The following is a 26074-nucleotide window of genomic DNA, read 5'->3' as shown; positions in this document are numbered from 1 at the left end:
TGTGGTTATAAGGGTTCACTGCTGACGACATAACTTCACCTCCACCAAACCAGCTTTCTTTTTTTATGTAAAGCTGCAAAGACTGAGAACTGGATGTGAACTGATAACTACCATATATGAACAGAATTCATTTTCCACAAATTGAAGCTATACAAGGTGCTTCGATTTACAATAATTACAATAATTACAATAAAAGACTGGGATCTGGGATCTGTTCTGTTCTGTTCCTACAAATCTTACAAAGCTGATCTAAGATAACCATAATGGTTTTATCAAAATTATTGTCTGATTCTCAACCAGTATAAAAGGTATCAATATTGATACTAAAACAAAAATGAGCAGTATTACAGCAAATAAATTAATTTTAAGAGGCTATAATTCCAATAATAAATAATATTGAGCCCATTACATCACATGAGTAGGACTGCTGAGGTAAATGTGTGATAAAAATAACACTGCAGACATAAATTTGTGCTTGGAATAACACTGCAGACATACATTTATGATTAGCACTTTGAATTTAAGGTAAATGTACTGTGCTTTGTTAGTTTGTCTGCAAAATAAAAAAATAAAGTGTAGTGCTCAATAATTTTAAATCATTATTTTATTGCTTTTTCTTTGAAAAGACTATTTATACAATAGTGAAAATGTGACAAAAAGAATAAACATTTAGTTTGATTATTGCTTTGGACATTTTTTTATGTTAGTGCACCAGTGGGCAATATATCATGAACGTTGATATTATTGAGACATATTTTTATAAGATAAAAAAATAAAAAAATAAATAACGACCACATTTGTAATATATCACACTTGTTCGATATTTTTCCAGAAAAGAACATGGACAAATAACTCAGGCAGAAACAATTTAATTTCAAGAATGACTCAACAAAGTACAGTCTAGTGCAAATTACGTCTTTGAAATATCACAATTAAAAGAGCGGCCTGAAGACCTCATTTCACCATCTTAAACAAAATAATCCAGGGCAGTTTACTGACTCAGTGAAACACCAAAATAGTACAACTGTTGGTTTATTAGATATTATATAGACAGTAAATATACAGCATGCTGTATTTTGGTGCTACAAACAATAATATATATATATCACTTTAAATTTTGTTAAGGGTTATCATATAATACAATACCAAAACAGTGTGAATTATTTGTCAATGTTTGCCAATACCATGGTTTTCTTAAACAAACCTGTTTCAATTCAATGTGGTACATTCTGCTTTCCTGACTGATATGACAGAAGTCATTTAGTTATTATGAATAAAATGAATAAAAATTAAATGTGTTATGTTTATTATTTCAGCCACGTGAATTACATGTCTAAAACTTCTGACCCACTAACACACTATAAAATAAATCTAACCAGACCAAAACAGAAATGTTCAGTTACAGCAATTGTAAGCATAATATTAGGCCTGTTTCATATCCAAAATGTGCTAAATTGTTTCTGCACCTTCACATTTCAGAAGCTCTTCTCATGTTGTGAAAATAAAAGGGAGCGAGAGGAAATATGGCAAAAAAATGGCATCCAGAGCGAATATGAAGCAGAGCAAGAGGTCTATCACGGGAATGGTTCTGAGCACAAAGGGCAATGTCTAATGGGTAAGAGGTTGAGTCAGTGTGCTCTTACGCATGCCTGTTTCTCTCTCTCTCTCGCTCACTCTATCTCCCCACCATGCTAACAGCCCAGCTCACATGACGAGCACCATGGAAATGCTTATCTTCGCCGCCCAACGACGCAGACCTACGGTAGATGAATTCATATGAATGCTGCCAAGTGTGCATTAGCTGCGTGCAGGAATAAAAAGCACATTTGGTGCATGCATGCAGACGTGCAGTGAGAGTGACGAACTCTGTGCAGCTGTAATTTGACAGTGTTGTAAATCCTGTCAAGTCATACAGGTAACTGCAAATAGAGCAATATCAGTCATACAGTAAAGACAAGCCTAACTGAACAGGAAAGCTCTGCAAAATAACAGCCAGAACACAAAACGCTCTTTGTACCGACACATTTCTGTAGTGTTTAGTTCTGAAATAAAAAACTACCAATTCAGGCATCAAACTACAGTAACTACAGTTAACTACAGTACTCTTGTCTGGATGATATATTTCAACAAATTAACTGCGACAAATCAATTATTGCAATTTTAAAACCATTTTATGCCACTGACATAATGATAAAATAATGGTACAATATAATTATACCCTTTTAAAGAACAATTCATTTTTATTTCCTAAAATGAATAAAATCTAAAATAAATAAAACCACAGTTTTAAACGTTAACATAGCGGTTTTAATTAATGTTACTGGGCTCTCCTTGCCCAGTAACATTAAAAAAAGGACAAAACCTAAGCAAAAAATTAGTCATGCAAGTTATGCTTTATATTGGACTATAAATCAATAACGTATTTATCATAACAGGTCTAGTACCATCACTGAGTTTACTAAAATTGTGTGGACTTGATTTAATGCCATTTTTCATTCGTTTCAAAATGTTTTATATACAAATCACAATATGTTTACTATGACTAGTTGTCCTCTATGATGGTAATAATAAACCATATTTTGAAGCTCATTAAAATATGCAGCTATTCATTATATCATAATAGATCATATACATTATAATCTATATGATAGCAAGTACTGTGTGGACAACAAGGGTTAGCTATATGAATATTTATCATTATTATCATCATCATCATCATCATTATCATCATCATCATGATGATAAAGTATGCCAAGATGTACTTTTCTATGCATATGTAGGCACTGTCAGTACAAGTAGTAATATTTTATTCAATTTAGTGCTGCTGAATTTCAATAAGTACAGTGAAGACCTATGATGACGTCTGATCCAGAAAACAATTTAAATTGTGGAATAGATCTTTACACAAAAAAATCTGAATGGTTACAAAAAAATTACAAATAAGAATGAAAATGACTGAGTAGAAAAGGGGGCTTGTGAAAAAATAAGCAGATTCCATAGGGTCCTAGTATAGAAAATATGTGAAAATGAACAAGGCATTTATAGTTTTTATACTAATTTGTGGCACAAAAAAAATTATTTACTTTTCCAGTAACATGCTGCAGCTCCTAGTCAGAGTTGTACTGGATTGACCAAACTCCCCGTCATTTATCTAATGTAAACACACCATACGGACAACGAGCAATTTAACTGCAATCCAGCACTAAAAAAAAAACAAGCTGCATGCAAGTCTTAAGCTGAAACCTCTTGAAAACAGCCCGCCGTAACTGCACAAGTTCTCAGACGAGGCCTTGTGCATGTGGCTAAATGCCTGAAAAGAGGGTCAATGGAAAAACAACAGGAACCGCAAGCTCTTGTTGGCCAGTGGCCCAGTGGAAAAGTAGGATCTTTGGATAATCCCTAATATGTCATTTTGCAAGTGTACGAGCACGAGACTATAGTGGGCATAGGATCCTATTTATGTTCTGTACTAAAGAAGTGAAAGTCAAATATTCTTTTCTAAACACAAAAAATATCCAAGTAGAAACAGTGAGATAGTAATAGCGATGGCATAACTGATAAATGATACTCATAATTCAGAAACATAACACCGTCAATACAATCCTGTGAAAAAGCAAAGTTCCTTACATGGGCAATACCTTTTTATTTACTTGGTAGACCTCTAATACTAGAATGAAAACAAATAATATTCAAAATCAGAAAAGAGGCAGTTTTGCTTTATTGTGGTAACTGAAACACATCCAAAGCACTCCTCATAAGAGTCTAGAATATTTATAGTACATCGACAGCTGGTTTGGTAAATAAGTGCTTAATGATGTTAAAATCAGGTGAGCTGGTGATGGAACAAACTTATCCACTGGGGAACTGGCTGAGAGAATTGAGGAGAAATCTAGAACGAAGCTGTTTCTTCAAAACAGCTCACAAGATATCAGCTACGTTCTTTAAAATTAGAAGTTTTTGACACCTTTTCATGCACCATTTTGTTTATCAGGATCTGCTCTAGGGCTGTTAGAGTGTAATATCACTATTAAAGACATTGAAAGACAATACACAATATTTAGTATTTCTATATGTAAATAAAATGCACCAGTAGCAGCAGATCTGAATACTGTCTTTTACAGAAATTTGTACTTGAAATGTGATGGGCTCCATCCCATTAAACAGGACTAAAGGTATTACTAATCTTTGTAATGAAAATGTGCAGGATATTGTTTATTTACACACTGATGCTATGCACAAAAACTCATGAAAGCATAGGGTGAATCATGACAAGCAAAAATTACATTTCTGGAGTAAATGTTTAAAAAAAAAAAAAAAAAAAAAAAAAAACAGTTTCCTGGGGTCATTTCCTCTTTTACGGGGGGTCCGCTGTGATTTTATTCCAGTCCGAAACGACCATGTATGTGTTTTTCTCAGACGTCCTCTAAAAAATTGCAGGCTGAATTACCTACTGATTTTCTCTGAACTCCGTGGTCCTCCGGTAATTTTAGTCCCGACTGAGTTTCGTCACCTCACTTTCAATAAAATAGCTATTTGTCCACTGCCGTGCACTGCAATTACACTTTGTGTGCTCGTTTCCATGGAGATCCACGTTAACACAACAGCGAGTGGAAATGGAGGAGGTACTGAACTCACTGGTCCTACTGTTTTTTCAATTGCAATCCAGATGCAAGAATTTTAAACACTGAGTAGAAGTGTGAAATATTTTTTTCACAGACGTCCCACTGAGAAACTGATCCCATCTGAACAGGGCTTAAGATAACAATATCACGATACAGTGATTCTACAATGCTTGATATATACAAGACAATTGTCTACGATACTTAATGACATCTGTGCTACAAAAGAGGATAAAACATGCCTAAATAAGTAAATACCAGTAATTAAACAGTAACTTTAGCAAGTCAAATTAAGGGGCGAGACCTAGGAAGTTTAGAGCACCCGTGTTTCAATGGAGAAAAAAATCTATATTTGAAGCTACACATCAATACGATACTTCCCAAAACAACATGCTAATAAGGATATCTTAATTTTCTTGAAAGCAGTCTATTTGGCATTTAATTTGAAATTGTATTATACTGTATTTACTTTTAATTGTTTGCATATCATATGCATGTTTTGTTGTAGATTTTTGTTCATTTTTGTTGATTTATTACATAGTATTAATGTAACTTGATAAGTTGGTGCAGTAGTGCGGTCTTGAAATAAATGTTTTAAAATGTTATGTTTTGTCATATTGCCAATGATATTGTCATTGCTGAAATATTGTGATATTATTTTAAAGCCATATGGTGACATTACATATCCTGCAATATAACTATTGAGCATGTGCAATTTAACATTGTGAGGAAGACATATTCTGTTTACATCAGTCCCTGTTACTAGGTTACTAGAGGAGAATTAAGATCTTTTATCGAAGCATCATATTTTTCGCATCATACTGACAATAAACTTTAGGCATATCATGGACATTGCACTTTATTGTATTAAAGTGCTTAAAAGAACACTGACCCAACATTATGTTTCAATACAAAGAGCATAAACATTCATGTTTTCATTGAATGATGCAGCAAAAACTGAAAGAAAAAAACACTGCTATTCAAATACTCACATTTGAATTTTCTACTGATGCATTTTGCTTGTCAGAACATGTTTGTGATAAATATTTAATATTAAGAAAATGCCTTTATATATATTGTGATGTAAGTTTTACCATATGCCGCAGCTCTATTCATTACTCCAAATTCTTTGTACCTCCAAAATAGAACCTTACAGTGTAAGGGAAAAAGTACAAATATTAAAGTAAAAATATTAAATATTTTATTCCAATCAGTTTGGAGAATTATGTTGTGCTAAAAGGTGAAAATGGAGAATGCCAAAAATTGAGATATTAGGTTACTGTGTGAGAATGGGCTCTTGTTTTATTTATCTTAAATTATTAACTCCTGTTGATTGATATTAATACCTAATACCTGCTACATTACTTTTCCTATGTATATATATATTTTAAATAAATAAAAGAGCACAAAATCAGATATGTTATTATAGCTTGTGTTCATGTGTTCTGCTGGTAGTGCAAGTCTGATAAGTGTCAATTCAACTGAAGCCCTAGTAAACAATGTAGTAGTGAGTTATGTCATTAAAAAAGGCAGTTAATGTGGGTATGATGGCACAGTCACAGAGACAGGGTGCTCGCTTTCACTAAAGCAGCTGAAGATGCCTTGATCTCGTCTTTTGACAAAAGGCTTGTGCATGAAGGACAGACCAGCATCGGTCAACAGTGAGGAAAGCTTTGTGGTAGCAGGCTAGCTTACACACACCCCCTAAAACACTGAGCTGGAGGGCCAGTGTCTGGCTCGGTTTTGCTCATGCAAAGCTACATAGGTGTACCCGCATGGCGCAGATACAATCATGGGGAAAAAACGAAGATAAATATTCATATTAGTTTATAAAAAGGGGTTTAAAATGGAGTTATATAAGCTTCTCTCACCATATGTTTTCAAGATGCACAATATTTCCCTCAATATTGTGAAATATAAACAAAATGCACCAGTAATGGCAGATTTAGTAACAACTATCCTAATACTATCTCATTCTTTAGACAGTAAACTGTGCTAGACTCTATCCAACTAAAGAGGGCTAGCTTATTTTGATAGTTGTAATACAAAATGCAGTTGCTCAGTGTTTTTAAGCACCTATGATTATGATGTTTATAACTATGATGCCAATATTGGATGGAATAAAGACAACTGTCAAAAACTGTGATTTATACAGCAATTTCAGTTTTTACATAATGTAGCTGAACTAATAATACTAAACATACTCTAGACTTGCAGGGTTAGTGTAACAGTTTTTTCTATTTCTTTATTTTCTCAATTTCTGCCTTTCTTTAACAGAATTTCACAAAAAAAATAGGTGTGGGCAATATGGCCCTAAAATAATATTACAATATTTCTCTTGATGATATGACAAAATACTGAATTACAAAAAAATATATTTCAGGAATACACTACTGCATCAACATTAAAATTGAATTTTATTATTGCATATATTATCTCCATATAGTAAAATACTTGATACTGGACAGATATAATGTCTCTAATATATATATATATATATATATAATGGAAAATGAGAAGAGTGTGAATTGTCTTTTGTTAAAAACAGTAAAACAAAAGAAAAAAAAGTAATACTCAGATGTGATAATTAGGGGTAGGTGATATATAATAATATTTATAATATTTAAGGATATAATATCTTTATTCGATAATATCTATATTAAAAAATGTTGGCTATATTATTATGTACAATACGATATAGCAAATCCTTGTCTCAAGCTGCTGATTTTCCTTTTATTTTTTACATCTTGTAGTAAAAATAGATTGGATTATAACATAATGTATATTAATAGCTTAAAAAAATCAAAAAGAATCAGAAAATACAAATGTTCTAATTTTTCTAGTTCTGATTTTTAGTAATAAACTAAAAAATAATTAAAGAATTGATTAAAACCCATTTATATATATATATATATATATATGTTCAGTTTCCATGTTGAATTGACGAAATGAAATAATGAAGTTTAACACAGTAAATTCTATTGTGGAATTGAGCCTCAAACGTTCAAAATAATTCAGTACACTGACCCTACTCATGCCGTTTGCAGAGTGGAACGTGAACGGTTTGGCTGGGTAAAATAAAACACACAAATACCAAAAAACACACAAAACACAGGGGCTCTTGTGGGTGTTGCAGACTGCGCCACCCCTCCACGCACAGACAATAGCCCACAGTGGCAGTGGAGATAGCTGGAGTCGCCCCTTCAGCGCTTCCCTCCTTCCCTTGCTTGGTAACGCAGCGTTAGGTTAACGTTTCGTGCTAACGCTGGCTAGCTAACCCAGCTAGCCTGCCTGCTCGCTGAGCCTCTGCGTGCAGCTCCTGGGCTAACTGTGGAACCAAAACGTGAAAAGTGAGACTACACAACAACCTGCTGAGAGCTCCAGTCCCGCAGCTCACCGTATTTCCCGCACTGAGCCTGAATTCACTGAATTCTCCCTCCATAGCTGAACTTAGCCACCTAGCTATCCAGCCAGCTAACCTGCTAGCTACGTTACGGTTAACGTTAAAAAAGGGGGGAAAGCCAAAAAACAAGCAATTTAACCTCTCTTTTCTACTCACCGGGTAGAAGCGTTCTCTGCGGTGGCCTTCCGAGTCTAAAACTCGCACCGTTCCCCAAAAGCGCGTCGTTTTTTATTTAAATAAACGTTTCAGAAACGAGTGTGACGTTTGTCTCCAGCTTACGGCTGGGTTTGAAAACATCCCCAGTCCGTCCCTCCGCCGTCTCTAAGAAAAGCCCAGCGAAAACACGAGAGCGCCGCGCTGATTGGTCCAGACTGAGACACGTGACCGCGCCACAGCTTAAAAGGTTTTTTTTCGAGGATTAAAACATACACACATACATATATAGTATAGAGATAGTCGTATTGCATCAGTTTAATTACATCAATACTTATATCCATTCAGACATATATATATATATATATTTAAAGTTTACTGCCACTAAGAGATAATATAAATAATATAAACAAAAGTATTATACAAATTATATTATATTCTAAAATGTATATAGTAAAGCAAAAGCCAAATAAAATGCTGTTAGTTAAGATCTAACCACGAGTGCAGCTTAGTGAACATGATGTAGAATGAACGTGCAATGTGCAGACATGGAACAATAATGTGCATAAATGAAACATTAGTAGAAAAGTAGACTTAAACAGTGGATATTAAATGCAATGTAAGTAAGCAGATGTCTAAAGTAATATTCAATATATACACAGAGAAATATAAAAAAAATGCATATATATACATGTGGAGTGAATGCAGGGAATAATACGAACCTGCAGGTACGATACAACCAAATCAAAGTGCATTAAAGCAGCAGTCCGTCCTGGCATCAATGTTCTATCTTCTACTTGAATTCCTCCAAAGCCACATATATTCATTCTAAAAACAGAGGTGTCTGTTAGGTTCAGGGACCTTTTCTGGCTTTAACAACTTTAGCTGGTTACCTGAGTTACCTGGTGCATGCTAATAGTGCTGATACAAGAGCTACTGCGAACACTGATGAAGCAGAACAATAAACTCAAGTTTTTAGCAGCTTAGTTTTACAATGTTTAAATCAAAGAAATGCAGAGTTAGAACTGAAAAAAGCTGGCGAGATAAAAGAGAGAACAATAGAGATCACAATAAGATCAGCAGAAACATCCTATTAAAAGCGGCTGCATCACAGTGCATGTTTTAAAAGTAAATTTTAGCATTCTCTGTGCAATTCTATCACGTTAAATAAATGTTATGTGCTTCTCATTTTGAGAGAACATTAGTTTCTTTTAAAATACAACAATTTGAGATAATAAATTTGCATTAGTGAATATGAAATTGTACCAGGTTTTAAAAGGGGTAGGACTGAGTCTGTATATATAAATTGTGGTAGGTACCTTTGTGAGTAGGTGCAGTAGGTGCTATATATGTGTGTATAATAAAAACAGCCTGAGAGCGCGCTCCGCTCTGGGAAAGAGGGGGGAGGTGACGCGCTCGAGCACTTGACGTCATCTTTTCCGTTCGCCGCGCTGCAGCTGCTGGGAGGAAGGTTCTCGAAAATGTCGGCCGGGCGAGCGGAGCTGGGGTTCCTGAAGTAAATATGGGCTTCTCTCTAATTCTCTCGGTGTAGTTTTAATGCTACAGGTCTGTCGGGTCTCTAGGCTGTCGGTAGGTGCGGTATTTGGAGTTATTTAGTGCTGCTGGGGCGCTGTGTCGCGCTCGGGCTTGTTATGGCGCAGTGCTATTTTTTTGGCATTATGTAGAAAGAGCCTTGCGCATGCGCAGTGGCCGCCATTATGTTGCAGAACAGGCGAGCAGGCTCAAAGGGGGGAGCCGTAGCTAGAGAATCGATTCCGATTCAGTTCAGACGAACCGAGTCTTTACAAGTATTACTATTAAGGAATCAAATGAGTGCTTTTAGATATTTTAGTATTTTTTAAAGTTAACTGTGTGTTCGATTTGAATAATCTGTACATACATCGTTTATATTTTTTCTGTATATTTATCTTTATTTAATCAGTTTTTGCATAATAATAATAAACCAACTAATTTGTTACTAATAATAATGATTTAATGTGTATTTTAGCCATAGTTTATATGCTAAATGTTGACTGACACCCAGCCCACAATTATTGGCATTTATATGTACAATTTAAATTAGCACGAAATAAATAAAAAGCAATAAAAAAGTCAGATTTGAGAAATTTAATACTAATACTAATACAGTAATACTAATGACTTTAATTTGTCACTAATAATATTAATAATCCTTTAATGTATATTCTAGCCATAGTTTATATGCAAAAGTTAACATTAAATAAAAAACTTTTTTTAAATAGTTGGGATTACTCTCAAGTTTTTAAATGTGTTGCATTTAAGTCATCTGTACATTATCTATATATTATTTTTATTTAATCAGTTTTGCATAATAGCAATTAAACTAATGTATCACTATTAATAATGCCTAATGTATATTTTAGCTATAGTTTATATGCAGAATTTTGAATAAGTGACTGCAAGCCCGCAAATTATTGACATTAATATTTACAAACTAAATTAACATGGAATAAATAAAAAGCTATTTAGATTTAAAATTGTTGGGCTTGCTCTATTAACAGTTATACAGGGATATCAACTGCAATATCTGTTCAAATAACTGTAGTATATGTTTGTCATTTAAGTAATTAAAAACATGGCAGTTTATTTTGTTTGTTTAAAATTTTTAGGATATGCCAACTGTAATTAAATATTGACAATAACACAAAAATGTATTAAATTAAAGAAATAAAAAAATAATTGTTTTAAGCCATGTGCAACTGACTCTGTTCTCGTTTATTATTTTAAGCGTTAACATTATTTAAAAATGGTTTACTGATAAGAGTTGCCAGATAAGTTAAATCTTTACATACTAGAAATGTACCCACAGTTCTAAATTGGCCTACACAGTAAATCTGTAGTTTATAGAGAAGAAATGCTGCTAAACACATACACATGTAAATTTGAAAAGCAAAGTTTGGTAGGTAATTATTTCAGATTATGAGAATAATAATACTATGTTTGCTATACACTATGAGCTTGTTGAAGTTGTGAAACACTACAATTCTTTAAAAAAATTGATTCAGTAGAGTGACTCAGTGTGACTGAGTTGTATAAGGGAACCGATTCAAAAGATTTGCTCCTTCAGTAGTCAGACGCCTCTACAAGGGTAAAAATTGTGCTTGCTGTTGTGAAGAGGAGAGAGAAGGGAGGAAAGAGGGGGGATGGGCAGCGGCTAGACGAGGCAGCCAGTGGAGGGTTCAATGAAATGTGGCAGCTTGTACAAGCAGTATGGTGTGTACTATAATGGAAGGAGCCGTGTAGTGAATTATATGGTGGGTGGCATGTCTGTACAGCTAAATGTGGTGGTTTGCTGTGTTTAAATATCAGCGTAGGCACCTAATTTGCCGCAGCGAAGGCGATAGGTGTGAAAATGAGGCACATTTAGATAAGCACGAGTAGCATGAGTAGTGAAGTATACCGTCAATGATCTAAAAACCTCAATCATCATCATACCAAAGCCACGTTAGCAAAACATTGTGTTTATATGATTTTCAGCTGAGCTGTTATCTCTCCTCCGTGCGGCTGCACGAACCACTTTCAACAGTGTGTCAGTTGCTTTTGAGGAGTTTTTCTAGCTAATTCTGTCCAGACTGCTGCCATTCATTTCTTCTGCTTCTTCTGATAACACTATTACTGCCTCGCTGTCTGTGTTTTAAAGAGCAGCCAGCTTGTGCGGTGCAGTGAAAATAACAACACTGATCTCTGGGGTACAATTAACATTTTATTTACACTCACAAATGACTGATATTTGAAAGAGCTCAAGTTAAGTTAGATGAGGGCCCATGATGCAGTTGGTCTCTCTGAGACGATTACAAGTCAGCCCTGACTCCAACACCAGGCCCAGGAGGAGGTTCAGTCAGAGAGGTCAGACCTCCAGCAGGTTCACACGAGAAACGGCCATTCCTACATAGAGAAATATATTAAACAAAATAAACAACAACCTGCTCAGAACAAAAAATATTTATTATATAAATAATCATCATAAAATCATTAAATTAATTCTTAAATTAAACAGTATCTGCAGTATCATCATATCACCACAGCTAGAGATGCAGATGCATAGTATCTTTCTAACATCAGTATAAAAATAATAATAGAAAAAAATATTTAAAAATGTTTAATATTTTTAGGATACACCAACTGTAAATGAATTATTGGGAAAACCTTAAATCACACTTGACATTTTTTATAAACAAAAATGTGTTCTATATAATCTACACAATTATGTTTAAAATGTATGCATGTGTAAATATTTTGTTGTAAGCCACGTGTTCTTGAATAAAAAAAACTTGATAAGAGTTGAGAGATGAGTGAAATCGTTCCGTTCTCGAAATGTAGCTGCAATTCCAGAATGAATCATAAATTAGCCGACACAGTAAATCTGCACTTTACATAGAACAAATGTTTCTAAACACATACAATGTTGTACATTTTGGAAATGTTGTTTGGTAACTATTTAATTTTGATGCATGTGAAGATGCACAGCATCTTTCAAGAATCAGCATTATAATAGTATAATAGATCATTTAATTTATGTGAATATAAATAAAAATCACTTTTATTTATTGGCACGTACTGTAAAACAAAACAAAAATATTTTACAAATACAAATCACACAGGCAGTATGTTACATGAAGTGTGTAAATAAAATTAGAAATAATCTTCAGTGTTAGAATACTTAAATAATTGTGTGCCAATATTTGTAATCCATCTGGCAACCCGAGATTTGTCACAAAGCAAGTTCAACTTGGGTTCCTGATTAAGTTGCAGCTTAAAACACAACCTCTTTCAAACAGGTGTAGTAAATCTCCAATCAAAAATCAACAATTATTTATCTCAGAAAACAGTCAGCTTGCCCGGTTGCTATTGTGGCTAAATTGTGTGCTAAATTATCTATGGTTTGTTTGATCAGTAGAAATGTCAAATCATTGTTTTTGCATAATTAGTGATTATATATTTAGTGTATCAGTGGCATAAAATATACTTAAAATGACAGTAATATTGTGTATTGCAATTATTTGAAAATATCATTATAGGTCCATGTACATCAAAGCACAGCCATGCTGAATTCAGAAATACAGCACTATGATAAAGCTATTTTCTTCTAGTTTCCCTATTGGTGTAAAGACAATACATGAAGCTCAAATGGAAACGGACGACGATCAGGACATTTCTTTAAGAAATTCTTTACAGGAACTTGTAAAGCCCTGTCTGTTGTTACTGAAGTGTTTTATTAGCCTAGTTCCTCTTAACCTGCTTAAACTAGCTGTTAGATACTAGTCAAAAATAATAATTATTAAATTAACTGGATAGAAATCATTAGATCATTTGATTTACTAATAAAAGTATTTATGTTAATCAAGAAAAAATAAGCATTAGGTTAATAAAGAAAAAAAAAAGCATCAGGTGCAGCCCTATTGTTTCTCTTATTGGTTATGCTGGTTTCGATAACAGTATATGCACAGTTTTATCATAAATTACATCTTTATCGAGAGTAAACTATGGCAAATCTAAAAAATGAGCCAAGAATTCAATAGATGTGTCAGGAATCCAAAGACTGGAGAAGGAAGAACATTCAGTATCACAGTCCTTTACAAGAAGATCAACAGTAAAAACCACTAATCACTTGTACTTGTTGAACCTCACATACAGCATGTTAAGAAAACCAAAGCTTCATTAGTTTAAACTCTACCTCTGTCCCCAGCATTCAAAATGGAAATTATTACACAGAGCAAAAGTACAACTTGTTATAGTTATTACTCAGCTCCAACAAGCATTCCACACCAGGGAAACACCTTCTTACCTGGGTCCAGGTGGTGGGACTCTCCCTGCCTTCAGTTCATCAAGGATCTGCTCGATGTCCGAGGGTTTCAGGTCCTCCTGCAGCACGTATATAAAGGGAAAGAAGACACTTGTAGTACTGATTGATATAGACACTCTTGTTTTCATATGTTGTTATTTACACTGCACGTGAGATATAGCTCTTAGGAAACTTATACACAAGAGGGGTGACTAATGAGAGCTTTGAAATATTATGTTTAGAAACAAGACCCTCTAGTTACTTGGAATAGCAATTTGTGAAGGTAAATTCCCACTGGTCACTGTTTGTGAAAGTGTGACAACCAATGCGAGGGCGTAGGAGATATGATTTGCTGACCAGATTTCAGTTTTAGTTAGTTTTATCCTAAAAGCAGCTGCAGCTCATTCAGAGCACAATTAGGACCAGAATGTGCTAGTTAACTTTGCAACCAAATAATCAATAAAACTTTTTTAGGAGTAGCTGTTTAAAATATTCATGCACTTAAAAATGTTGCAATTTTATGTTTTGCGATTCTGTATGGATTTAAGTATTTTTCAGTATTTGTGCCTACATTAAATTAAACCCAATACCAAAAATGACAAAAACTTTGCTTTAGGTGAATGAAAGTTTATCAAACTCTCAAAGTTTGCAGTAAAATTTGTAATATGAAAACCAATATGATTCTGATATCACAGTGCACCCCAAAGGATAATCTGGTTCTTCTACCCCTCTGAAAGTACAGAGAAATACTAGATAAATCAGGCTTTTTTTCCACTGCAAAGGCTTTTTAAAAGGTTACTAAGGCCGCACTGTACTATTCTGTGCTGATGCAGACCCAGACGAACAGTTAAGGCTTCTTTTTTAATTTGTTGTGTTGCTAAATCGGGACCAGGAAGTGCACAGCATCACACAATAATTATGAGACAGTTGCTGTTGTCAGATGTTGGTTGAACTTTTGTTAATAGAGCTTAGGTTCTCTTCCCGAAACCGATCCATCCCAAAGCCTGACCTGAACTTACCCCTCCCAACACCATCCTCAGGCTTAAGAAAATGGTCTGTGACGTAGGCGTCTGTTTTTAATTGCTATTTTGTAAAGCTATGGCATGATAATCACAATATAGCAGAGTAACAAATCAAACTGTGTTTAAAAAAAAAGGTACTGTTATCTCGCAGCTCTGGGGCTCACACGTGAGCCCTGTTCTTAATAAACGTTTTTCTTCAATAATAAGACTATGCTTCTTCAGTGTTGCAATGTTAATGAACATCATTCTAAACAGATTTCACTCAATCAAACTGCCCGAAAAGTTTTAAAAAGCTCAGTTTTAGCACAGTTACTAAAAAAATGTGGGGTTTAAATCGGGCTCAGGCTCATAATGACAGTTTATGGAGCGGTCAGGCAGAACGTGCACAGGCTCGCGTCAGGTCAGATCTAAGCTCTAGTACAGACTACACTTTGCAGATATTAAACAAAGGAGACAAAAAAAGATCCAGAATGTCTTCCACAGGCACAAAGATATGGCATCTGGCACTTTCTTTACAGTGATCATCAGTGAATCCCTTTGTCATTGGTTCTGTGGCTCTAAGCAGGGTTAGCTAACCATGCTGAGAAAACTAGTTACAGCTGAACCGTATCTATTTGGAAAAAGCCACCTGAATGGTTAAGTGCTTTAAGCTGTTTGAATCTGACATGAAGAATAGGTCAACATGAGGTGTTAAGTCACACATACAAAACTTATATTCTCTTAAGGTTCTTAAAAAGCAGCAGCATTTAGCAACATGGCTAATAGCTGCAATGCACATAGACTATGGTTTAGAATAGGGCAAGAAAAAGTATTGTATAAGTATAAGTATTTAATTGAATATTAAAGAAAACAGTAAAACTATAAGATCATCCCACTGCCTGTAAACTAAATACTACTAAAAAAACTGTAAGCCACTTTTAGATAGCAAGGTAGCAAACATCAACTCCCACCAACACCCCAGAACCCAGAGTTGATGATTAACTGTCAGAGTGGAACCTGCTAGCCCATTTCAGCTGCCGAGTCCCAGCAGGTGACTGACTTTCCATTTAACCATGTGAGGTCACATTAGCATACATCATTAACCAAGTAGTTATGATCACTTCTGTGCAGCACAAGCGGGGTTTACCCCACTACTCAAATCATTGTTAGTCAATACTTCATAAAGATTATCAGATAAAACTGCTTCCAGCTGATTCAGCCCACGCTGAGATGTTTATCAATTACCTCTCATCCACGTAACTCCTTTAAACAGAGAAATAAAGTCTCACGCTCCCTCGATAATTAAAGAATAATTAATCATCTCAACAGAGCACAGCGCAACACATAATTGCTGCAGTGATTAGTCAGCATTAATAGCATTTGATAATTATCATCAATTATTTAAGAAAGGTACACTGTTCTTATAGCTGAATGACCTTTTAGGACATGCTGTTCTCTTAAAACAGACACAATGCTATAAATGGCTTAATCGGTGCTTAAATATGCTACATATCAAATTTGATTTGAGGGGGTTGACCCGAAAACTTCTTATCTTAAAGTCTGAATAGTACATGAATGTATAACTTGCATACTTGATATTACAGTGATATTACATATTTAATACAGCAATGACTTCAAATTTCAACATGACCTTCAATTCAAACATCAGATTACATTACTAAAATTATTCACCATCTTCTCCAGCTTAACTGACTGCTGGAATTGTTAACAGGCTTCTGATTATGACCACGTGTAGTACAGAATCCTAGCATTTTGGCAATGGACTTGGATGAATACTGTGCATTTGAATTACTCTACTATGCATTTGGCTCCTCATTGTTACAGTTAAATGCTGAAAGGTCAAATGTCAGATGCATAATGCTTAAAACTAGCCACTAAATGTGAACACAGCCTAATTAATGTCTTTCCCAGTTTCTAAAGGGTAAAAAAACGCTTTTCCTTACGATTTTTAACTAGCCAGTGTTAAAGATATAATAGTAATTACATTAGTGCATTAGTCTGTGTAAAGAAGGGCTGTACGATTAATTGTATTTGTATTATTATATTATTGTATTATTATATGGATTATATTGAGTTTTCACAAACCAACAAAACACAACCAAAAATGACTAGATTTAATAACATGTAAGATGTAAAGTATCATGTCTCTTATTTTATTTTATTTTCCAGCCACACTTTAACAATCCAAAAAGTGTTTCGCGCAAGTCTATTTAAATTAAACAGAAATGAAAAAAAAAAATAATAATAATAGTACACTCCTTTGGAACGGTGTCGAAGTCTGAAGTCTGCAGTCTCCTTCAGTACAGTATTCTAAGCTTTATAGGAAAGGCTTTTGCTTAAGAAAATGTCTATGGTCTGGCTAGAGCTGTCGTGATTTTTGTGTATAGCATTGGTTTTCTTACATTTCTGCCCAGTGCTTTCAAGAATTAGATTCTTACATTATTTTATTAAATAAGCTCTCACATTATGTTATTAACTTTCCCAAGTTTAGGGGGCTAAAGATGCTGAATAGTTTTAATGTGTTTAGAAAATTATTTAGTAAAGTTATTTATTAAAAAAAAATCATGGAAGTTCAAAAACAATAGAAGGCTTTGTTAGAATTTATTAGGCAGAATTAATCTGGTATTTTTTTTATATACAGCACTGTCATGTTCTGGGTTTTACAATTTTAGAATTGTTAGGCAAAGTTTGTTATTAATAAATTAATATATTAATAAATATGTTAATAAATTAATAAAATAGTATTCATGTTTATAATAAATTGTTTAAACTGATTAAGTTTGGGGATAAAGTATAGGGTACTACCATGATACATATAGTACAGTAATGTGAAATCCTTGTATCTTTTGTATCTTTGTATTTTGTTGTTTTATTTCCTTTTTAACATTATTTTAATTTCAAAGTTTTTTTGATTTTATGATAAATGTACCAACTCCTCCAAATGCTCCAAAACGGCTTTTTAGGTTTTTAGGTTTTAATGGTATGTGGTTAGCAAGCTATGTTTATAAATGCACTGTTTCAATAAAGTGATACATTTAATAATACATTAAAGAGGACATTATGTCCTACTTGCTCAGTTGCTGTGTAAATACATCTTTCATTTCTAATAAAGTGTAATTTTATAAAACTACATGTGAGTTTGTCTTATTTGCTCTGTTGGGAAAAATACAGAGCCCTGGACAACAAGAACAAACCAACTCTATTCAATATGCACAGACAGAGGAATAGCCTCCCCTAGAGGCGACAATAAACCCAGCCTGCTTCCAGCACTGAGGTTCATCAAGGTCTCAACAGCTGTACTTACATAATAGTTGTCGTTGATTTGGACCATCGGGGCATTTACACAAGCTCCGAGACACTCAACCTCTGCTAGCGTGAACAACTTGTCTGGTGTCGTCTCGCCGACTTTGATACCTGAGTGGAGGAAGAGAAAGTGAAAGGGTTCTGCTCAAACAACTGAGACGCAGAAACTAATCCTGCTTTTTATTAAATGTATGTGTATCAGTTGACATATTGATACAATATGACGAAGAGTATATTGAATAAAAAAGTATTACATTTAAGGTGGATCTCGTTATTGAACATTAACCAAGTATATGTTTTAAGGATGGCAGCAAATTAAAGCCTAATATATTATTTCAGTGGAGTCTGATCAAAAATTGGATTAGAAAAAGAAACACATGAAAAAAATGAACACTAATGTTCTTTTTAAAATGAATGTATATAAAAAAATAAAAAAAAGTTAAAATTAATTATTATTCTTGAAGAGACTTCTTAATATTGATTTTTTTTTTACTAATCTCTTAAAAAATATATATATTTTCTTAAACATATTTTATAAATCCTGAAGCTAAGACTGCAACAATTCCAAATGTAAGCCTTTAATTATCAGTTCAACCCTGCTGTTACTTTACATGTCAAAGTGATCAGTTTTAAAGTAAAGCTCTGATCTGAGGTAATGCTTTTTTACTGCTCTCCATTTCTATGACCTCAGTTTTCTGCATACTTGGGAATCAGTGCTTCAGTATCGCTTGATAAACATGGAGTTTGCCTTTACAACGCAGCTCTCTGTTGGAGTGCAAAGGCACTGTTTACTTACCCAGTTTGTTCTGGATGGCCTGCATGATGCTGTCAGAGTCGCACAGCATGCACGGCGTTGTGGTGCACACCTGGATGTGGTACTTCCCAACAGGCTGGCGGTTAAACATGGTGTAGAACGTGGCCACCTCGTACACTCTCATTGGAGCGATCTCTAAGATTTCTGCTACCTGAAGAAACAGATAACACAGTTACAGAGTTAAAGCATCTGGAAATGCAAATACACAATATTGCAATGTATCAAATTGTATCTGTTTCATATGGCCAGATTCTTGCCAAAACTAACAGCTAACAAAGGTAGTGACTGATTAACTTAAATGAAAATGAAAGCACATTAAAAAACCAGTGAACACAAACAATTTACTATTCCCACATCAGCAGTGTTAAGTTTAGAATGTTACTAGCAATATTGTACGCAATAATATCACAAAACAATTGACGTGACCTCCATACATACAATATTTTTAAAAGCAGTCATTTTTATATTTGTTCTTTGTTTGCATTTTATATACATGCACTAAATATACTGCACTTTTGTGGTACATTTTTCTTGTTGTATTTTATTTTGATTTGATACAAAATCAGGGTATTGGTAAGTTACTGTTTATGAAAAAGTTAATGTATTGTGTTGAAGTAATGTTGATATGATATTCTTGAAATTAATAAAGATATTTAAATGTTTTCTCATACTGCCAATGATTTTTTTTATTGCAAAAAACCCTGAAATAATAATGATATATTTTTAGGGGCCATGTCACCCACCCCTAGCAGGTAGCACCCCATACCAGGGTAATAAGCTAACACCATCAGGCCCCTCAGACTGAGCACTTTGATGCCCACTTTGGCCAGCTGCTGCCACTATACAAAGAAAATTTGTGCACAATGTGAGGACTATGATTAGATGAAAATCTCTCTGTGTTTTTGTTTATGGTTGGGTACAAAAGGCACATCCAAACAGTAAAAAAAAAATAATAATAATAATTTCAATGGTGTTTCTTTAAACTTGACTTCTATTTAAATAAACTCATTGAAAGAGAGTTACAGACACAGGGTACAATAATGTAAAAATATTCTACATGTATAAAATGTATAAATCTTTTTTCTTTTCTCAAATAAAATACATTTTCAACCCTTAAACATGTAAACCAGAAGTATGTTCTACATAAAAACCGTTAAAGCAATTCCGTACATTTGGACCTCAAAACAGTGCCCTATCTTTAATCATGTTTAGCACTGAACACAAAATGTGATGACAAATTATGTCAGTTATTTTTATTATCAGGTTAATTACATTACAATAAACTCATGCCTGTTCACTTTTGTTCTTACTTTATTCATAGCTGAGATAGGGAGCCAGCCATGCTGCCTCTGTGCCAAGTCCAGCACTGGGATGGTGGCAGCCTGCTTGTGACCCTGGGGATAGTTATTTATAATGGCTTCCACTCTCTATTAAGAAATAAGCACAGAAACAGCTTAGGAAAAATGCAGACATAACACAGTACACAGAGAACAACATGAGTATAATTCAAGGCCAAAAACTCGTAACAGTAATCAGAGTACTCTAGTTAATTTAATCAGTTACTATACATTTATTCACTCTAACTAGGGTTTAGTTATAATAACCAAACAGTTTTATAATAAGTTAATTTAACCATTAATGATCGTTTGATTGATTGTGCACATGATGCAATTTTCAGTTTATATTAATATTTTGTGTTTCAATTCAAATCAGTTTAGTTTGGCACAATTTTTGTTTTTGCAAAATTCCATTTAAAATACTGATTCAACAAAAGTACAAACAACACGTACTGAAGATGCACACAGGTGCTTAATTTACAACACCGACAGTGCAGTTGCCTTTAAAAGATGAAATTTTTCCATTCAATTCATTTCAAAAGTGTATTAATTTCTAGTGATTAGAACAATGTGCACATTTTAAGGCTTTAAACACACACTTATTGTGTGCATGCTTTCACGTTTGGACATGGAAAAAAAATATTCTGGGAGAAGGCATGGAAAACATTAAAAACAAATTCACTTACCTTGAGATTTTCAGGAGTGAACTCAAATGGAGTTTCTGGGTTGTTGTCTGTTGTATCTCTGTGCTGATAAAGAAAAAAAAACAAAAAAACAATTAAAACACATTTTCTATCTGTATGTGCGTAAACACACAGAGGTAAAAGATTTACTTCCAGAATGTTGCCTGTAGTTTAAATAAAAAAGGCCATGTACATATATTGCATGATAATTTGATAACATAATAATTGTGACAGGCATATATATATATATATATATACATATAGGGGTCTAGGACTAGGTGTGCACAATCTTGGAAGAAACTGGTATTGTGATATTTTGCTGCTTTGCAATATATATTGCATTACTGAATTTGCAACTGATTTTAATAGCTGTCAAGGATCCAACATGCAATGACATTGAGAAATAAATGAGCAGATTAAAAAAATGCTTCTGGTATTTTTTTTTAAATAAGAAATAAAATTGTGAAAATTTTTCAGCAGAAGCCTGAGTTGCGTTTAGTGACATTGCACATCCTTCGATGTGACTGCTCTGATAATGATACTAAAATGGAATATTGTGCAGCCCTATATAGGGTCACACAGACCTGGTGCTGGAAAACAACCACTCTGGAGATCTCAGATCCAACACACCTAGCCATTATATTAAGATGGAGCTAAACTCTGTAGGATGCTAAAACACCAGGGCCACAACTCCAGGACCACCCTCTGCTTTAAGCAGTATTAGAAAAAGGCTATAAGACGAAAATAACCAAAAAAAAAATCTTACCACAAATAGCCCTGCTCCTCCAGCACGGGCTGCAGACTGGTGCAGGCTCCGGACCTGCCGTCCCTGAAATGATCAAAGACAGACCACATTAATACAGGGACTGTGTATTGTAATGTATACACTGCCATATTCAGCAAACATAATGAGGCCATGTCCATTTATTGCTTACACATCTTTACTCAAATTAAATGGTCACATGATTTCATATAGATATATGCTGGTGTACATCTGACAAACCAATAATTGATTAAGCCATCATGTAGCATTTTAGAGCATTGGAAATCAGCAAATAGTGGTGGTCTCCAACTCTCATTGCCTACACTTATGTACATACCTGTACATGGACCCTTAGGAATAAAATAGGCAGAGAATGTAAGCACAAAGTAGGTGTTTCTATTAAAGATGCCTTTTGTAAGTACATGGTAGGTGCTTCAAATAACTTGAGGATCAGAGAATCAATTCCAGGCCTGGAGGGTCAAATGACTCCACAGTATTGTGTTTTTCCTACTTGAGCACACTTAATTCAACTCACCTGTTAATTGCCAGATTTAGTATTAGAGCAAACAGTGCTGGTTTTCAGCTCCCATTGCCCACACTTGCTGTACATAAACCCCATGAATAAAATTCCCAGAGGACAGAAGCACAAAGTAGGTGTTTCTAACAAAGTTGCAAATAAAGTATATGGAATTTGTTTCAGGAAAGTCTGGAATATGCAACTGACATCTTTCTTTTAATATAAACCACAGAAGGGCAATTTTGGTTAATTCCAGACCTGGGGTTGTGCAATTCCTTCTTAAACTCACCTATTAATTGCCAGATTTAGCAGGTCTTTTAGTTTTTCTAGTCTTTTAACTGCCCAGAAAGTGGAAACACAAGGTGGGTTTTGCTAATAAAGTGGCCATTTGGGAGGACATGGTAAGTGCTTTACATAACTTGTGAAAAAGATCATATATAACTGACAATTGACAAAGGGCAATTCCAGGCCAGGAGTTGTGCTTCTCCCTCTTAACCACACCTGATTCAACTCTTCTCCTAATTGCCAGAGTTGGCCTTTCAGAGAAGGGAATTGAGCAAAAAAGCTCTGGCCCCCAGAAATAAAATGCTCAGACAGTGCAAACACTGCGGTTGAGCACAATTTAATAATGTCTATTACTGTCTATAACTGAAAGTACATTGAAGGGGGTTTATATCATTTATGGAATATAAACCCAATAGGCAAGTTTTTTTTCTGTAGAAAAGCAATTCCAGGCCTGGAGGGTCAGGTTCCCGTACAACTTTACCTTCTTTAACACACCTGATTCAGCTCTCATTTTGGAGCAGGGAAATCAACAAACAGTGCAGGTCTCCCTGCAACTAACTGCCCACACTTGCTGTACATGGACCCCAGAAATAAAATGCCCAGAGGATGAAGCACAAAGTAGAAGTTTCTAATACAGTGGCCAATAATTGCTATATGTGCAAAGTTGCTTAAAAACGTCTGGAACATACAATTAGAATGTGACACTTATTTTACTGTTGACCAGAGAAAAGCAACTCCAGGCCTGAAGTTGTGCTTCTCCTTCTTAAGCACACCTGATTCACCTCTCCCATTAATTAACAGATTTAGCAGGCCTTTTAGAACAGAGAATCAGCTAAAAGTGGGCTATGGCCCCAGATATAAAATGTCCAGAAAGTGGAAACACAAGGTAGGCTTCTCTAATAAAATGGCCTATAACTGAAAGGACATTGAAGAGATTTTATATAATTTATGAGATCTAAACCTAATAGGTTGTAGATTGAAGAAGGGCAATTCCAGGCCTGGAAGGTAAGATTTCTGTACATTTTACCTTCTTAAGCACACCTGATTCAACTCTTCTGCTAATTGCTAGAAGTAGTAATCATTTTAGAGCAGGATCTAAAATGCTGATCTCTATGCAACTATTGCCTTGCTGTGTACATGGACCCCATAAATAATGGAAGTGTATAAAAAAAGAAAGCACAAAGTAGGATTTTCCAATAAAGTGACCAATAAATGCAAGTATGTAAAACATACAACTGGAAAATATAACTGGAATGACATTTATTTTACTGTAGACCAGAAAAAGCAGTTCCAGGGCTGAAGTTGCTTCTCCTTCTTAAGCACACCTGATTCAACTCTTCTGGTAATTAACAGATCTCTCTGTTTATCAGACCTTTTAGAGCAGGAAATGAGCAAAAAGTGGATTATGGCCCCCAGAAATAAAATGCAAAAAGATAGGAGTTAGTATATAAAATTGTTTTATATATTTTTTGGTTTTATATTATTTTTTTAACTGATCGGCAAGCTTTCTTCTGTTGTAACTGCTGTACAGTACTGCTGTACAGTAACTTGTGCAACTTGTTTCGCAACTTAATACACTATCAATTCTCACACAACTGACGTTACACACATATTGTGACATAATTCATCATTTGTAAGTAGTTTACAGGCCTACAATTAGCAGCTCTATAACACAACACAGGCGTGTAAACATAAGTAGCCAGGTTAGTTAGGTCAGCTGTAAGTTAGCTGTCTCTCCCCGCTAGCTAAGCTAAGCTAAGCTAAGCTAGGTTAACGTACAGCGGTTCTGTGGCTGTTAGCTAGCGTTAGGCTAGCTTGCCCTTGCAGGGTGTCATCAACACAAACCCGCTACACTCCGAGCCGAGTCATTTACCGGCACATTAAAAGAGCTCTAAACCCCGACACTAATATAACATACCGCCTGCGACACCGCCGCCCGAAGAGCTGCAGAAAGAAACATGTTTATCAGTGTTTCTGTCCGTCCGGTCACTCTACACTCTCACAATGGCGGCCATCAACATCAGAGCGACGGAGGATCGATTCAGCGGGTCTGATTACGCACTCAGCGCGAGAGGGCCCGCAGCCAGTACAGCTAATCTAATACAGATCACAATACCTTTCTCTAGATTTCTAATACCCAGCTACTAAAGCTGTATCATAAACAAATAATAATAACATATCTTCCTCATTTAATAGATAATTATTTATTAATTCATGGGAACGTTTTATTAAATATATATATATATATATATATATATATATATATATATATATATATATATATATATATATATATATATATATATATATATATATATATATATATATAGCTCTGGAAAAAATAGACCACTTCAGTTTCTGAATGACTTTCCTTATTTTGCTATTTATAGGTATATGTTTGAGTAAAATGAACACTTGTATTATTCTATAAACTACGAACAGCATTTCTTCCAAATTCCTAATAAAATTATTGTCATTTATAGCATTTGTTTGCAGAAAATGAGAAATGGCTGAAATAACAAAAAAGAGCTTTCATACCCTAAATAACGCAAAGAAAACTTGTTCATAATTATTAAGTTTTAAGATTTCAGAAATCAATATTTGGTGGAATATTACCCTGGTTTTTAATCACAATCATGCATCTTGGCATGTTCCACTCCACCAGTCTTACACACTGCTTTTTGACAACTTTATGCCTGCACTCCTGGTGCCGACTTTTAAGCAGTTCAGCTTAGTTTGATGGCTTGTGATCATCAATCTTCATCTTGATTATATTCTAGAGGTTTTCAATTTGGTAAAAACAAAGAAACTTATTAGTGGTCTCATTTTCCCCCCAGTAACGTTATATGAGTTGTATATGTAGCTGTATATGTGGCTTTGCAGGAATGGTAGCGGAGCACACTGGCGCCATTTTTTAAATAATAATTTGCCCTATTCCCACTGAATTCTCAACTTAAAAGAAAAAAAGGACTGCTGCTTTGAAAAAACGTTATTTTTTTAAGTTTTACTGTACCCCCGCATGTTGTATACACTTTATTATCATGTTGTGGGTTGTTGTGTGTTTGGTATTTCAACAACAATACCTGCAATGCTTTGTGCTGGAGATGATAGGGCTGTTTTTCCTGGAAATGATGTGGGACAGTGTCCAGTGCAGAGTGGGAAGGCCAGTTTCTCTGTGTTGTTTTTTTAGCCTGTGAAAAACAGCGCCTGCGCTCAGTGGCCAACTCCGCTCTCCCCTCTGTAATGGGATCAGCAGGAGAGCGGCCGCTCAGCCAATGAGAAAGTGGGAGTGCCGAACGGAGCGCTCTGATTGGCTGCATGTACACTGAGCAGACTGAGGGAATAAATGGAATG

General features: G+C 34.8%; 2 protein-coding genes across 3 annotated transcripts in view; both read right to left on the bottom strand.

The window, feature by feature from the left end:
* The window catches only part of ankrd12 (ankyrin repeat domain 12), a 50210-nt gene extending 41872 nt beyond the window's left edge, over positions 1 to 8338 (bottom strand). For both annotated transcript variants that reach the window (XM_007258425.4, XM_007258426.4), the window contains exon 1: positions 8179 to 8338. The gene's annotated coding sequence lies outside the window, so the exon portion shown is untranslated. The remainder of the gene's footprint in view (positions 1 to 8178) is intronic.
* Positions 8339 to 11904: 3566 nt separating this feature from the next.
* Positions 11905 to 24785, bottom strand: ndufv2 (NADH:ubiquinone oxidoreductase core subunit V2). Its single transcript, XM_022678969.2, has 8 exons — positions 24639 to 24785; positions 21922 to 21984; positions 21159 to 21221; positions 20446 to 20562; positions 19118 to 19286; positions 18323 to 18432; positions 14000 to 14076; positions 11905 to 12099 (listed from the first exon to the last, which is right to left on the bottom strand). The coding sequence occupies exons 1-8, from the start codon at positions 24678 to 24680 to the stop codon at positions 12006 to 12008; spliced, it is 735 nt and encodes a 244-aa protein (XP_022534690.1). The 5' UTR covers positions 24681 to 24785; the 3' UTR covers positions 11905 to 12005.
* Positions 24786 to 26074: the final 1289 nt, after the last annotated feature.

The sequence above is a fragment of the Astyanax mexicanus genome, chromosome 4 (assembly GCF_023375975.1).
Source record: "Astyanax mexicanus isolate ESR-SI-001 chromosome 4, AstMex3_surface, whole genome shotgun sequence".
Lineage (NCBI taxonomy): Eukaryota > Metazoa > Chordata > Actinopteri > Characiformes > Acestrorhamphidae > Astyanax > Astyanax mexicanus.
Note: the sequence above shows the minus strand (reverse complement) of the source record. Positions and strands in the feature narration are given on the sequence as shown.

Bases quoted from the DNA above. Each gene is read 5' to 3' on its own strand.
- ndufv2 (XM_022678969.2), bottom strand. From the start codon at position 24,680: ATGTTTCTTTCTGCAGCTCTTCGGGCGGCGGTGTCGCAGGCG. The intron at 21,222-21,921 runs GTAAGATTTTTT...TTTCTTTATCAG, and splicing joins GAGGAGCAGGGCTATTTGTG to CACAGAGATACAACAGACAA. The intron at 18,433-19,117 runs GTAAGTAAACAG...TCCTCCACTCAG, and splicing joins GGCCATCCAGAACAAACTGG to GTATCAAAGTCGGCGAGACG.